The sequence below is a fragment of the Solanum dulcamara genome, chromosome 10 (genome assembly GCF_947179165.1).
Source record: "Solanum dulcamara chromosome 10, daSolDulc1.2, whole genome shotgun sequence".
NCBI classification, from domain to species: domain Eukaryota; kingdom Viridiplantae; phylum Streptophyta; class Magnoliopsida; order Solanales; family Solanaceae; genus Solanum; species Solanum dulcamara.
The window spans coordinates 65430261-65447682 of NC_077246.1; the positions used below are offsets into that span (position 1 = coordinate 65430261).

Here is a 17422-nt window from a genome sequence, read left to right on the forward strand (position 1 = left end):
TTATTATTGCTTTGATCATAAATTTGGGTTGACAATTTTGACTTGTCAACCAAATATTTCCTTAATTTTTCTAAAATACATGCACAAAATTTAAGATAAAATGGCAGCCACATCCTTACATATTAGTATATTGACAGTTGAAGTCCAAGTCTTTCAACAACTTTCCTTATAACGTGTGATTTCCCAATTATAATTTACCAATTCACACCTTATTTATATTTTTTTATTTCAATTTATTTGTCTTATTTTTTATATTAATTAATTTCAAAAAGAATGCATATTTTCTTTCCACGTACATATTTAAAGACACACAATTAATATATATTTTAATATTTTAATATATTTTTAATTTAAGATCAGAAAATTTAAAAATATTCTTTATTACGACTAAATAGTTCTTTCTTCTAACCCCACAAAGAAATGGACAGAAAGAAAAAGAAGTGAAAAAAAAGAAGAAGAACTTTCCACTACTTTTTAAAGTATTAATTTCATCCAGAATTTTAGCCAACACAATCCCACGGGATTTCTCCTGTGAAGAAGTCCCACACGCATTATAAGCGCATTATAACATCGACAAGATATTTATATACTCTCTAATTTTTATTTTGACACAAAATTTAACTAGCGTTTGATAATAAATTTTTAATTATATTTAAAAAATCACATTTAGATGAAGTTTGGATTAAAGTTTTAGAATATATTTTACTTTTGAAACAAAATTTAATTTTTTTAAATATGATATAAATTCATAAGTTTTAAAAACTGCAAAAAAGGTTAAAAATGTCAGTATATTATGTGAAATGAATAAAAATGTTCTCAGTTGATAGTTTGTCAAAAAATGCGCTTATTGTTACTAAAATGAGTCAAAAATGCCCTTTTCCGAATAAATATATATTTTTTTATTTTTAAAACACATTCTGTAATGACTTGTCCCGTCGTTATGGATAGGTCAATGGGGAAGGAATTTGGGCTAGAAAACTTCGGATAGTAACTTTGAAATTTTTTAAACTAGGCCAGACTTAGACAAATTCTAAGTCAGGTGAGGTCTAAGGTGACCCGATAATAGGTGAGGGGGTCAAATTGGCCATCTGATTAAGTTAGTTGATAGCCAAGACGATACTGAGCCTTTACGGCTTTACAGAATCGCAATTGAGTGAGTAAAACTCCCAAAATTGACTTTGGTGTGAAGGGGATGATTTAAGACGCCACGGGTTGATGGTGTGTTGTGAAATGGGAGGAGCTCAACTTCCGAGCTCTCTATTTCCGTGTAACCTGCCAGAGTGGGATTAATTTCTAGACGTGACTTAAAGTCGGGAAAATGTCTCAAACTGGTTTTTAATCATCCCACTTCATTCTTAAGAGACCAGAAACGACTTAGGACGAATTCTTGTTGATTTCTACTATATTTTGTGGTTAAAGTAAGAAAGTCACTCCCTTACTTCGTAATTCGATTCTTAGAACCTAGAAACTATGGTTGGTGATCATTGGGGGAGGATTTTGGACTGAAACTAATGGTGAAAAATAGCCATAGGGTGGGGTTAGGATCATGGGTTTGGCCTAAGAGAGGAATTATGCTATAATTCATGAACAATAGGCCTTTGTATTAATCCTTTGTATGTTATTATTGTTTCTAGACCAAGAACAAGCTAAACGAATCCGAAAGAGGAAAGCTCCTGCACTTTATAATTTTCAAAGCCTGACTTCAAGATAGGTGATGATTTTGTTTCCCGTATGTGTTTCATATACTTGCTAAATTACTTCATTGTATGCATACATGTATATGAGTAGAGAAGCATGATATGAATTATGTGAAATGATCACTTATGGCCTGACTTGTGGTGAACGTGTTCTTGATGATATGATGTTGACTATTGATTGTAATTGTGGCTGCTTTGTATGTTTGGATCAGGTGTCACGTTTCGATACATAATTGGATCGGGTGTCACGTTCCGACACACATTGAATCGGGTATTACGTTCTGACACAAACCTTGTGTCAGATGTCACGTTCCGACATATGATAAGTGTTTGTAGGTCCCATGAGAGGACCCTTATGTGAGATTGCATGATATTGATATTGATGAACTGTGATCTTGTTGAGTACTGATTGAGATGAAAATGGTTAAGTTTATTCTGTATATATGTGCTTACTGTGTTGGGTTTACTTATCCATGACTCACTTACTGGCTGCGTGATCCTACCAGTACATTGTTGCTTTTGTGTACTAATACTATACTTGCTCTGTTTTTGTTGAGTACAGGACATATTCAGCCAGCTGCGGAGAGACCTCACATAGAAGACCACTAGCTGTCTAGAGTTCAAGGATGAGCCACTTCTTATGGGCTACCATGGGCTTTTCCTATCTCAAGTCCTTCTTTCAGGACTTAGACTTTCAGACACTACTATTATGTTTCTTTCGGGGTTGCATCCCTTTCTAGACTTGTTACTTGTTTAAAGTTTTGGTACGCTGACTTTTTGTTACTAGGTAATAATATTTCCGCATGTTTGGTCGATAACTAGATATTTCTGAGTTTATGGGAATTCAACCTATGTTTTGTTGATTTAACCTGCTTTCGTATCTTTAAAATTGTTTATATTTTGCGACTATTGTTAGTTGGGTTGTAGTAATGGTTCTCCCACCGGAGGGTTATTGTGAGTGTCAGTCACGTCGGATCGAGGTCGTGACACATTCTTTTCCTAATGATGATTTTTTTAATTAGAAAATAGTTATCCTATTTGAATTCGGAAAGAATAAAAAATAAAATATTTTCTATTTTATTAAAAAAATTAATCGTTATCTAAATAAAAATTAATGACGGGGTTATTATGATCTTATATATATGATCTATATTATCAAATAAAAAGTTACATAGAGTTATTCTATTTTAATTGTTAAAAATGAGATTAAAAAGAAGAAAAAAGATTATTTTCTACTTATTTATTAGTTAAAGTGATTTTAAAAGAAAGAAACAAAAACATGGTTCTTTAAAGTAATATTTAACCATATGTGCACATAGTAATTATCTATGCCCTCATAGATTCATGTAGATAATGATAAAAAATATTCTAATAAATAGAAAATATTTTGTTTTTTAATATTTTTTTACGAATTGAAGTAGGATAAATATTTTTTAAATTTTTAAAAAATCATCACAGGTAAAGAATGTGTGTAAAAAGAAAAAAATAACATATTTATTTGAAAAAGGACACAATAAGTCTCAATAAGGTCATTTTTGGACCAAACTATCAATGGATATATTTTTTCATTCCACATAATTCAAGGGCATTTTTGACTATTTTCTATGGATTATATAAATACATATTCTTTTTAGATACACTATTTTCTACAATACAAGAAAATAAATAAGAAATCACATATTTTTTAAATTTTTTTTCAAGAAACCTTCTCTTCAAACTCTAACTCTTTCATCAAACTTCTTAAAATTTCCATTGCCACTAATCGATAAGTCTACTTGACATCCAAAAACTCTAAATTCTGAATTCGCGTCTGACAATAATAATAATAATAAATAATTTAGTGAAATCTGAAAATGATAATATACACGCAAAGCTTACTATCTTCACCATCATACCAAACACACCTTAAAACGCATAAATTTACATTTTCAACTTGTTAAAAGATTTACACGTAACCCATTTCTTTTATTAAGTGACTTGTTCATAACCAAAATCCTTAGTGAATTTTATAACTGTAATTATCTTCCTCCCCTTTTTCGTGGCGTGTATTACTAATTCCTTCTTTGATACACTCTTTCAATTTATGTAAGTACTAGTTATAAACTCTATTTAATATTAAGATACACATTAATTAATATCAATATTATTAAAATATATCTAAAAAAATTTTAGTTTCATACCTACTGTTGGGAGTATGGATTTCATATCTAAACTATTACTGAATTGTGTATTGGTCAGTTTGGTTCGATTTTGAAGTTTATTGATTTAACTTATCTGTTATCGATTTATAGACATGCCAAACTGTTATAGAACCATTAAGATATTGATTTATCGGTTATTGTTTATCGGTTATTGATCATTATTGATTCAGTTATAGGCTGAACCGTTAAGATTTGATACAAAAAAATCCATTGAAAATCACTTAGAAACAAGGTGACAAGCCAAATGAACCATGTATACATGGCGGAACCAGGATTTTTAATAAGGGGTTCAAAATTTGAAAAAGTAGACACACGAACTAGCTGGAGGGGATTCAACATCTACTATTTATACACAAACAAATATTTTAACCATATATAAATAGTATAATTTTTCGCCGAAGGGGATTCAGATGAACCCTGTGGACACATGCTGGGTCCGCCACTACATACATATGAGTTGATAAATTGCTTGCTCAAAAATAAATGTAAAACATTGTATAATAACCAAGAGTTTGAGACACCAAGAGCTAAAACTAAATCCTAAGTGAATGACTTTATATACCAAATGATAATAATTATAAATTATTAAGTTACTATCGGGTTATCGGTTAACTCGCTAAGAACAAACCTTAAACCGTTAAAAATCGATAATCCGATAATAAAAAAAATGAAAATCATTACCTAAACCATTACCGATAAACCAATAACTATTTTTCGATTTGATTTCTCATTTTCGGTTTGGTTTTGAATAACTCTACTGTAATGTGTTTCTCAAACTAATAAGTGATAGTTTAAATATGAAACTTACACTTTCATTAATTTAGGTATGAAACTCAAAAAATAAGATAATTTAAATGCATTTTTGACATTTTATCTCTTTTTATATTCCTAGACCAAAATCACATGAATTTTAAAACTTATTAAAAGATTTACATTGTTACCTATTTCCGTGGCGTGTATTTCGTCAAATCCTTTGACTCAGCAGTCACAAAACGTGGGAATTTCTAAATTCAAAAAAAAAAAAAAAACTATTCTTCTTTGCGCGTGTTTTTTTTTTCTTTTTCTCATATTGTATATATAAAACACCCATTCACACCCATTTCTTCAAAAATAAAAAACCCAAAAGAAAAATCCTCTTGATTCAATCAACTCATTGAATAATTTGGAGCAATTTTTTTTTTCAAAATTTTCTATGGGAAATTTTAGTTCATGCCCGATTTTACCATCAATTAAGAATTCGAAAGCATCCAGAGTTGTCCTACCAGGAGGAGAAATCAGGCAATTTCGAGATCCAGTGAAAGCAGCAGAAATCATGCTGGAAAACCCAAGTAATTTCTTGGTCAATTCAAGTTCGTTGAGTATAGGCCGGAGATTTTCGGCTTTATCGGCCGATGAAGATTTGGAATTTGGAAATGTTTATATTATGTTTCCGATGAAGAGAGTTAATTCGGTGGTGACGGCAGCTGATATGACGGTGCTTTTGTTAGCGGCTAATTCTGCTGCTAAGAGAATTACCGGTGGAAATGTTAGGATTTCTCCGGAAATGTCACCGGCGCCGGGAAATAATGCCGCCGGAGGACGGGATTCCGATGAGGTGGAGGGGTTTCCGGTGGGACGAGAAATGAAGTATAGGTTGGCGTGTAGATCGAGGAAGCCTTCGTTGGCGACGATTATGGAAGAACCTGTTTCTTCAAGATGAGAAGTTTAATGTGAAAAAAAAATAATTAGAATTTATTTTTATTTTTATTTTAGAGATTTAGTGTGAAAAAATACTCCATTCGTCTCAATTTAAGTGCACCTTTTAAATTTTGCGATTCAAATAAATTTATCTTTGATCGTAAATTTTTTATCTATCTTTAAAATATTTTGAACTGTTAATTATTGTGATTTATAGTACTTTTTATAAGAGTTGTTCACAGTTTTGGTTAAAACCAAAATCAAACTGAAAATTTAACCAAACCGAATAAAAAAACCGACATTTGGTTTGGTTTGATTTGGTTATGGTTATAGTAAAAAATAATCGAATAAATAACCGAACCAAATCGATAATTATATACATAAAATTTATAATTATTTATATTATGAATTCTCTAGTTAGTTTAGTTTAAATATGTATTTTTTTCATTTTAATGGACAAAGTTGTTTGTATTTTGGAACTTCTGTTTGACTTATTCTTTTAAATCTAAACTGCGTTGCAAATTTGGTCCACCTGATTTGCCATCAAGCATGTCTTTCCTTCAATATGCAGCAAAGTTTAGCAAAGTTCGCCGAGAGAGAATATTTGAATTGTCTCGACTAGTCATAAATCGAACCAAACCGACAATAACCAAATTGGTGGTTATTATTTTACTTGGTTTGATTATGGTTTTAGACATTTAAAAATTGATTAAATTAGTTTGATTATGGTTTTAATCAATAACCGACCCAAATCAAACCATGAACACCCCTACTTTTAAAATATTTGAAAATTTCATACGTAAATTCAAACTTAAACTGTTTGAAATGTCACATAATTCTTATTGAATTTTTTTTTTTGTTTACATTATGTATATGCACTTTTTTTTCATTTAAAAAGTTTGTGTGCTCATTTTTTTGAAGAATTATTCAATGAGATGGAATATATGGAGTACAATTTGAATGTCTACATATTCAACCTTAATTAAGATATACTATTCTTTATGTGCATGTATATTTATTAATTATTATTGTGTCATTGTGAAGTTGAGATAAACATTAATAGTGGCAATGTGACATAATGGTTATGCTAAGATAAATATAAAGTTTTAGAAACTTGGAGGGCCATAACTCTTTTTACTTAATTTTAAGAAATTAAAAAAGTACTCCTTGAGCCGATTAATTTTTTTAAAATCATGATTATTATCTCTGCTTCTTTTGTATGATGAAAACTCTTATTGATACTACAAAAGACGAATTAACATTGTAACTTATATGTGCGATAATTCGGTTATTTACATCAAAATCTTATATGAGTATTAAAAGATGTACTAAATATAAGATTATAAGTTTATTTATTATTATATAGCAAGTTAAAATTACTATAATTTTTTTAAATATTAGTAAAATTCCACCTATAAAATTATATTAAATATGTTATTATTATTGGTGTATGTGGTACACTCTCTCTTTCATTTTAACAAATTAAATATTAAATAAATTCTTAGAATTAGTTAAAATTAAATATTAAAGTATCACTATCTCACCCTCAAAAAAATATAAAATTTTATATTTTATTACCCCACTCCACCACATTTTCTCACCATACTCCCCCCTCGCCCCCTCCCCCCAAATTTTTTTGTTTTATTTTTATTTTCTAAATTTCTTTTATAAAAGTTTTTTAAAAAAATTCTTATTTCATCTTTCCTCTCCCCCTTCAAATAATAATTTAGATATTATTTTTATAGATTTTTTAAAAAAAAATTCTACCCGCCACACCTATTCCTCCTCTTCCAAATTTTTTTCTCGTTTTGTGTTAGATACATACACATGAGTGAGAAAAATAACTTTTTTAAAAAAATAATTTCATTTTAAAAAAAATAATTTAGTTTGTTTAAAAAATAATTTCTTTTTTTGGAGGATAGAAATACTTTAGTTTTAACTTTTAACTAATATTAATAGTTTATTTAATTTTTATCAATATAGAATATTTTAGTCATGTGGCAAAACAAATTCAAAAAAATAGAGAGAGTATGCTCAAGTGTGTTTTTTAAACTGAGAAGTGATAGTTTAAGTATCAAACTTACACTCTCAATAGTTTAGATATGAAACTTAAAAAAGAGGAATAATTTAAATATATTTTTGACACATATTTTTTCTTATATTTTAAATTTTGAATTCGCCTCTTAACGATATTTTAATTTTTCAAGAAGCGGTAGAATATTCAATATAGGTCGGTATTAGGAGAACACTTCCTTAGACCTTGAGCCTTAAAATATAGTACTTGATATTTTATGTAGTATCTTTGTCTTGTGGTTGTGGGAATCATAATGACGTGTTAAGAAGAGATGTAATATGAGGACTTTTCAAAAGGGCCACTTATCATAATATATATTTGGTAAACAATTTTTTGGTTTAGAGTTCTGATAGAATCCTTATACGATATGATCACATTCAAATTTGAATTGGTAATGGGATAAATTATAATAAAATAAAAATAAGTGACAATCTACGAAATCTCACAAGATTTTACCTATCAATCGAAGTCGCAGATAATTAGAATTTCCTGTATTAAGCTCATTTACGCCTATAGTTCCCTTATTGATAATTTGTAGTGATAAGCCGCAAAATTTGTCCATAAAAATGTAAATTGTTCAATCTATTTAAATTTAGGTTGGTCATTGACTCGATCATTTATTAGGTCAGCCGAGTTAAGTCCAATCCATTTTAATTCATGAAAAATAGATTATGCAGCTCAAATTGATTCATAAATTTTTTTGTCAAAATATTTTTAGAAAGATATTTTTCTGTTTGATATTTATATATATTTCATAATAAAGTGAGAAAAATAATAATTTTACTAGGTATTAAAATTATTATTTTTTAAAAAAGGGAGTGATCGTCACGGAGAAAAATATTTACTAAAAATGATTTTCAATTTTTTTGTGTTCGAATGGTCAAAAATTTTGAATTTTTTTTTATCTTAGAAAACAAGTTCCCTAAAACTGATTACTCTGGTGAAAGTAGGGAAAACAAGTCCAACAAATGACATTCCACATTGATTGTGTCTTTCTTGCTCTTCAACACATCTCGCCTTCACCCCCACTTCGTAGCCCCACTCTCCACCACCCCACATCCTTACTATCCCTCCCTCCCACCTTTTATAGTATGTGTCTAGATTATATACAAATATTTTAATATATATTTTCTTGCTTATGTATAAGAAAAATAAGTAAAAAATCTATTTAAATTATTATATATATTTTCCTTTGTATCGAATACACTCAGAAAAAAACTTAGTAAGAATTTAGCGTGTTAAGTTATGACATGCTTTTTAGATTCTTCATTTAAGTGAAACTTGATCATTTCAGTCTAAGTAACTTTTGAATGGATTAATAATTCACTCATTTATTAACACAATCTATTTTGATTCGTTCAAATTCAGTAAAATTGACCCTCCTAATCTTAATCATTGATTAGAACATGACAAAAATCAATGTTTGTTGTGTGATATATCAAAAATGTTGTTAGTTATTTCTTCACCAATTATCTCACCTTTCTAAAACTTTACAAGAGGATATGATGTTTTATATTCTATTTTAGGACTATGGGCTTTGGGAGAGTATAACAGATCATAACAACCAAAAAAAGTTTAAAGAAAATGGGAAGAAAGCATGTAATGATGTTATAGTTTGTTATATAACTCAGCCTCTTTTTATCGATTTTCGTAATTATCATCTGTTTTGTTGTTTCATGTGGAAACTTCCCAAGAAAAAAAAGATACAAGAAGATTTGAATGCGGTGAGATTGATGAAATGTCTTCACTCTTATTAAAGGATACGTGTTTGAGCTATGAAATAAAGGAAAAATACATAATAAAGAGTGCTACTTTGTTTATTGAGCTTTATGCAACTTAATTTAACATTAGTCAGCTTAGTGTGTACTAGATATCAAATGATTAAATAAAAAACAAGTGTGACATTTTAAGAAAACATAATTTTTATATGAAAAAAGTAAATTAAAAGGAAATATGACGAGAAAAAATCTCTAATATACATGTTATTGACGAGTAAAAAACTCAAAATAGTCCTTGTTTGGCAATTGATTCAAAATAATTCTTATACTTTTGAGTGGAGCACACAGTCCCTCAAATACACAAAATTAGTGGGCTTTTGGTCCTGACCCAACAAAACTCTTAAATTAACTGATTAATTTCACAAATAACTATTATAAGTATCTTAATTATGTTGTTTAGCTACAATTTGTCTAATTATGTATTATAACTATAGGTTTGGAAAGATTTGTATTTGCTTAGGCTTTACAGCCTCACGCAGATAATCTATTATTTTCGTCTTCAAATAAGGATTGAGGTTTGGGGGATTCTCTTAAGAATAAAGAATTCAAATAGAATCTAATTCATGTTCATGTTAACAAAAGAGCGGATTCGATACCAAAACGCTTGAGAGAAAATGCTAGCTTTGTATATACGCTATTTCTGTTTGTGTCAGAGGTACCAAAAGCTAGAAGCAAGATTTCTTGTAGAATATTCAAAGCTTTTGAGTAAATAAGATGGATGGATTTGAAAGAAAGTGAAAGAACTAGTTGCATAGATATAGATATAGAGAAAGTCCTTTCTCTAAAGACGGTGACATTAGGGTTTTGAGATCGGTTCTGACGTCGAACAGGTTTTCGAACCAAAAAGCTCCACAGAGTTGTCGTATGAGGGTACTACGAGGCCAAGGAAAAAAGCGGGATACTAAGCTGAAAGGATGAACAAGGCCAAGTGCCTTCAAAGGTTGCTCCAGTCGCTTGAAGTCTTGTGGATTGATTGTGGGGGGATTTAGGTGTGTCATGCCAACCATCTTCTAGTTCCTGATTTCGTTTGCTGTAGGTATTTCTGTTTGTATATTTCGCTTGCCAATTTACAAACAGGATAATTCTATACAAATTTTGTATTTATACATTTAAATTTTTTTCAGAATTCCGTTTGTATATTTCTCTTGCCAATATACAAACAAGGTAAGTATATACAATTCTGTACTTATACATTTAAGAATTTTTTAGAAACTTATACAGATCAAATGTATCAACAAATCATATACAAACAGGATCATTATATACAAACTCTGAATTTTTACAATTATGAATTTTTCACTACTTATACAAATAAAATGTATCAAAAAATCGTATACAAATAGCTAGGATAAGCATATACAAATTCTGGATATATACGAATCAATTAGTGGGTCCCGAATTGTCACGACCCAAAATAGGCCATGAGGGCAACCATACTTAACCTCCTACGTGGGAGAACCAACGATACAGACCCCAACTTATAAAGTATAAAAATAATGCGGAAGCTTAATTTATGAGAGTAAGAAGTAATTAAACTACTAAAGTCTATTAGATACGTTTTCAAAACCTGAAAGTCGTCACTTCAAGGACATCAAATTCTAAAATACTAAGTCTGAAAATATTAAACACCAGAATAATAAATAACTTAATATGTCTGAAAAACTAAGGACATCATGCCATGCCCGAGAGAATCCAACACGAGCTAAAAGGAATAGCTCACCCTAGAACCTGATGTGCTGGACACTGGCTAGAGTTGAGGTCGAGTCGAAGTCGATGGAACACTCACTGCACTCCACAAAATAAAATAAAGAAAAATACAAGTAGGGATCAGTATGGAACAACATATACTAAGTAAATATCATTGGCCGACTCAAAATAGAGATCAATATGCATAAAGTAATAGCGAGACATCAACCATAGTACTTAACAGGTGAAAACCAACAAGATCAAGATCAAGTGACAACACAATGAACAATTACATAACTAATCAACAATATCAAGATCACACATGAGGACTCAAGCCTCCACATCACGCTCTTTTGGGAAATAAGTTATTGGAGATTGGGTAGCATTAAGTCATTTTAATATGTTTTTCTTTAATATTACCGTACCGAAACGTGACACCCGATCCAATAATACCATGTCGGAATGTGATACTCGATCCAAATATACCATGTCGGAATGTGAAACCCGATCCCAATATATCGTGTCGGAACATGACACTCGATCCCAATATACCGTGTCGAAATGTAGCACCCGATCCAAATATAATTAATTTATCATTCTGTATTATCACATTTCACTTTATTAACAATATTCCATCAAGCTTTCTTTATTCAAGGCATCAGCTTTGATAAGGCAAGTTCAAGATTATGGATTTCACGGTCTTGGATTTCAGACCAATCACAACCACATATCAACCATCCAAACCACAACAATTAAATGCATAGTAAACTTCACCCATTACTCAATGACTATCAATCACTATTAAGAGTCTATCTATGATATAGAATAAACTATAACCTACCTCAGCCGAAGAACCGAAGTAAAGCAAGCTAATCCACCAATGCCTTTCCTTTCTTCGATGCCTCACATTTTCAATCTATCAAGTATACAATATTCATAAGCAAACGAGTCCGTAGACACCCATATTACTATATGTCTAGTCTAGACTCAAAACTCACCTAACTCTATAATCAATTTCTTAAATCTCAAGCTTATGGTTAAGTCTTAACTTCTACAATTAACATAATTCTAATGGTATTCATACAACACAATGCCCCAATATTTAATTACATATCTCAATATATCAAAATATTGAAATATAATATAATAAATCGCAAGAATTTTCTTAACCAAAACTACATATCCAATACTTTAATTATGGAAGCAACATTCAGGACATGCTTCCTGCAAAGTCATTTTATACATAATAATATATAGCTTCGAATGATTACTTTTCAAGTGTCATTGTTATCACTATTTTTACTATATGATTTTTATCTCAGTAAACTTTGCACTATCGCATAATTTATTTAAATAATTATAATATATTATTAGTGCTGGGCATTCGGTATTCGGTTCGATATTTTTAAAGTTCGAGTTTGGTAATTCGGTAATCGATAATTCAAAGTATATACCAAATACCGAACTTTCAAACTTCGGTTCGATAATTCAGTAATCGGTAAATTAAACTTCGGTTCAGTAGGGTATTCACTAATACCATATTGAAGTCAAAGTCCACACGGAATATGTTAGTAGATCAGATTCACAATAGCAATAATAAGAGATGTGAAAATTTCTAATAACAAACTAAACAATGGATCGAATGCAACTAAGTCTCAAACTAATTGTAAAAGATATGTACATTACGGCTTATTCAAAATCTCCCAACTTCAACGACGCATATAAACCCAATGATAAAAATTCTGGCATTGCAGAAACTGTGCAAAACTTCACTGAGGGTAACCTACCAATGGAAGCCGTTGTTCCATTTTCTTGGTTTTCTTCAAAAGATGTTGCAGTTTATCATGATTTTCTTCAAAAGAATGCATCAAGAATAACAATGACGAGATGATTATCATTTTAGTTTAACAGTATGATCCAGCAGACCAATCTTACGGATAACAAGATCCTTCTGCAAGAAAAAAATCCACCAAGTTTGAAGACAAATAGATAAAAAAAAACTCTATATCTGATTATTTCTGGTAAAAAAAAGCCTTCATCATATGTAAAAAGGTTTTATCACATGTAATGCCACTGGAGTCCAACTTAAAAGAAGGCTTCAACAAATAGCAACATTTGAATCTCCGTTCTTAATTGACAATCATCAGGCTTATACCAAAAATGAGCAATAGCTGCAAAAAGATGACTCTGGGGGAGCCAAAAATCCCACACAAGAGAGTAAAAGATCAACTGAAATACTTTTCCTGTTTTCAATTTCCACTAGAAACTACTGAACAAGTCTTCTTAGCCTCTTAGGGTTACTGCCTTACTCAGTTAGGGTCTTAGGGATTTGGGCAATTGGTTATTGTGTTGGACTTAATTTTTTTTTACAATGGGCCTATAGCCCTTTAATTTCGGTATTCGGTAAATAACGAATATCGAACGGTATAATTATAAATATCGAATATCGAAACCGAAATATTGAAATATTATATTTTAGTACTGAATACCGAATTGAATTATCGAGTACCGAATACCTTAATATCAAAATAGTCGGTTCGGTTCGATAATTCGGTTTTCGATATTTTATGCCCAGCCTTATATATTATGGCATATTATATGATTTAGTTTAATTACTTGGTTAATATTAGTGTTTTATAGTATAAAAGTTATTTTTAATCTAATTTTAAAGCTCAATAAATTCGATCAACCCAAATAAGACTATCTACTCATTTCAATTCGAGCCCAAATCCACTCTAATATGGGGAAAATTTCAAAAATGGCAAAAACACATTAAGTTTAATAATTCTCTATGAGTATAATTTTCGTAATTACTCTTCATAGCTATATTTATATTTGTTATGGTCATCAACATTTGTATATCTCGCTGCATTATATAAATTGGGTTTTTCTATTTGTATATCTCGCTGCATTATTCAAATTGGGCTTTCAAACAGATTGTATATATTCGCGTCAAGATTTGTATATTCACTTCCAGATTTGCATTAGAGATTTGTATATTCGCTTCCAAATTTGCTTTAGAGATTTGTATATTTGCTTCTAAATTTGTATATTCGCTTCCATATTTGTATATGAGCCCCAAATTTGTATAATAGCAAATTTCATTAAACTATAGTCAATTCGTATAATTAATTGAAACTATACCCTTATCACATAACTATAGTAATAGTGTTTGCCAATTCTCGTAACTTTCCCTATATCTCCAACATGCCCCTACATTCGAGGGTGGAGCTAAAAGCATGGATACAGATTCGAGCGAATTCAGTAATTTTATTTAAATAGTGTGCTTGTATTAAAATATTTATTACATATATATAAATAATAAGGTTAAAATCTAATTATTAACACTTGAAGCAGTCGTTTTAAAATATAAAATTTAAAAAATTAAGATTTTGACTCTGATTCTGCCTCTGCATACGCTCCCCCGTCTCTCCATGTAAGCAAAAAAGTGCACGTACAGAGGCAACTCCCAGCCAATTAGCAAAAGATTTGTAATGTCTAATTGCTGTTATTTAATGATATGTTTTAATTACTAGTTGGTGTAAAAAAAATTTTTTAGTTTGGGTGCAAGGAGATCAGACCAACTCATGTTATATAAATAGGTGTGACAAGTGTCATATTGTTAAATCGTAGCATCATCACGATAAGAATATTTCAACTTTTAATAAAAATATTTCCTCATTTAAGATCCTATTTATTTAAAATATTTTTATTTTATTTGAATTTATAAAGTTGAAACTATATTTTAATCATACGTTTTATAATATATGAAATAATATTCATAATTGAATAAATTATTATTTTAAAATTAACTTAAAAAATAAGTTATAAATTATTTTTCAAATTTAAAACACAACTTCAAATTAAATTTTAAAACATATCTAATAAGTAGGATTGAAATTATTTAATAAATATATATTTTAATATGAAATAAGTTAAAACGATATTTAATTTTTAAGCTAAATGAGTAGTTACGTAACAACTTTATGCTTGCGCCAAATATACCATGCTTTTGTCCCAAATAATTGATGACCAAAAAAGCTAAATTCAAACCAACTTTTGTCCTATATAAATAAGGTACTATTAAATCAATCATGTCATGTACCATTCAGATTATTGATTACTATGGTTCTAAATTAATAGTTTTATTTTTGAATTTATTTTTATATTAAAATAAAAGTTAGAAAAAATAGTAGCTTAATAAAGAGCTAAAATATAGAATTCATAAATATTTTAAATTTTGAATTTGTCTTTAATTGATCAAATATTAATTTGATTTTTATATTTTTTTATATCAGGATCAGAAAATGTGAATCAGATATTAAGAAGTACAAACACCAATTATCTCTTTCTCATTTCCTATGATATCATATAATTTGAATTAGGCTAATATAGTTTATGCACCATTAATGTAGAGACGATTTGCCAAACTTTTGATAAACTCACACCGCTTATTTCAGAGATGACGTTTTATGTATATATGTTGCTCGGTCTTTTTAGAAATGTTGTTTGCATCCATATCTGATCCTTCAAAACTTAGTTCTTTTAAAAATACATAATTTTTGAAAAATCTGACACACGCTTATTAATATTTCTTAAAAGAATCCAAACAACATGAATCAATGTCTAACGATATGAAGTATGATGGAAACAAGAAACATGCAGGAATAACCACTTAGGAAAACAAATCCTATGTTGGTGCTTGCTAAACCTGCTAGCTCAACCAATTCCAATACTAAAGAATGTTTCTTGTGTTTGTCATCGTACTCCCATGTATAATTCCAACCATTTTCATGTTTGTAAATTGTGTTGATCAACTTGTCCTTCTTCCTTAGTACTTCTATTCTTTGCCGTAGAGTGTTTAAATTTGAATCAACAATACTATAAGCTGAATTCCCTGTAAAATTTTAGAAAATAAGTAAGAGACCAAAAAAATTATGTCCTCCCCTAATTAATTCGATTTCTAATTCCATTTTCGAACCTACTTAAAAAGATATGAAATCTTGAAGAAAGAGGCATAACTCTAGGGTTCAACTGAACTCACCATTTAAGTGTTTTTTTTATTACATCGGGGTTAGGGGAGGGTGGATAGGGATCGATACTACGATACTGATGGGGTTTGAACCCTTCATCTTAATGATAGAAGCAAGAAGTTCATCAAGTAAGAAGTTAAAGCGTAAATCTAACTTTTCAAGGTTGAACTATATGCATATAATAAATTAAAACTCATTTAAATCTATATGGACTCTAAATTCTGAATTCGCCCCTCTCATGCAATTTCAAGATAAAAGAAACATATGAAATAAAGTGAAAACAAATTGAGTATGATGAAAAGATGATGATTGTAATTGATGTAAATAAAGAAATTAAGAGCTAAAATATTAATAATGAAATGGGGGGATATATTAATTACCTTCACCATGTAAGCTTCGAGACATGATAATTTGATAATTTTGTAACTTAGGCATACGCAATTTTCTTAAGCAACAAAAGAGAGGTGTTGGAGAGGCAGCCATATTTCATAAGGAATTTTTTAACTGAATATAGGTTTAGTGCCACTCATATATAGAGATCATCATAAGATATTTTGTTGTTAGATATGTATTTTCGTAGAAATAGAGACTGTATATATATTTGTAAATTATTTTATTAAAAATTTAAAAAAAATTATAAAATTATATTATTTTTAGAAAGAACTAAAAAGAAAAATGACATAAAATGAAATAGAGGGAGTATTATATTTACTACTACTTCGTACAATGACCAAGTACAAATTCTAGATTGTCATAAGTACATAATTATAAATATTTACTTATAATATTAACTTGACACATTATTTAAAAAAATAACAAAATCCTATTAATTTAGGGCCTAATTACGTGTTTTTCTATGATTTTTTGAAATTATTATTTGTGTTAAACTTTGGTCATCAAATACATGTATTTGATGCATCTAGACACATGTATATCGGATACATGGGGTCGAAATTAGGTATAATTATCAAGTGGATTAGCATATATCTGAGATATATGGACTCTTTCGCTTGCCTCTCTCCCTATTTATCTGTATTTTGGAATGTATCTGATATCCCAGATATATGTATCTAGTGTGATTCGTATGTATCTAGAATACACATTGCCTCTTTCCTCTCTCGCTCAATGTATTTATATTTCAGAGTGTATCTGGTAGCAATATATTTGACTTGAAATGATATGAAATTATTAATTAATGAGACAATATATAATTATTTCAAACTATATGGAGAATTAATAAATATGATAGAAATATTTAAGTAATTAGGTAATATAT

General features: G+C 29.5%; 1 protein-coding gene across 1 annotated transcript; it reads left to right on the forward strand.

Moving 5' to 3' along the window:
* Nucleotides 1-5007: 5007 nt before the first annotated feature.
* On the forward strand, nucleotides 5008-5740 carry LOC129870586 (uncharacterized). The gene has a single exon (XM_055945402.1). It carries the CDS (start codon nucleotides 5091-5093, stop codon nucleotides 5595-5597), a length of 507 nt encoding a protein of 168 aa, XP_055801377.1. The 5' UTR covers nucleotides 5008-5090; the 3' UTR covers nucleotides 5598-5740.
* The last annotated feature ends 11682 nt before the right edge of the window (nucleotides 5741-17422 follow it).

Excerpts from the sequence above, each read along its gene's own strand:
- LOC129870586 (XM_055945402.1), top strand. The coding sequence starts at position 5,091 with ATGGGAAATTTTAGTTCATGCCCGATTTTACCATCAATTAAGAATTCG.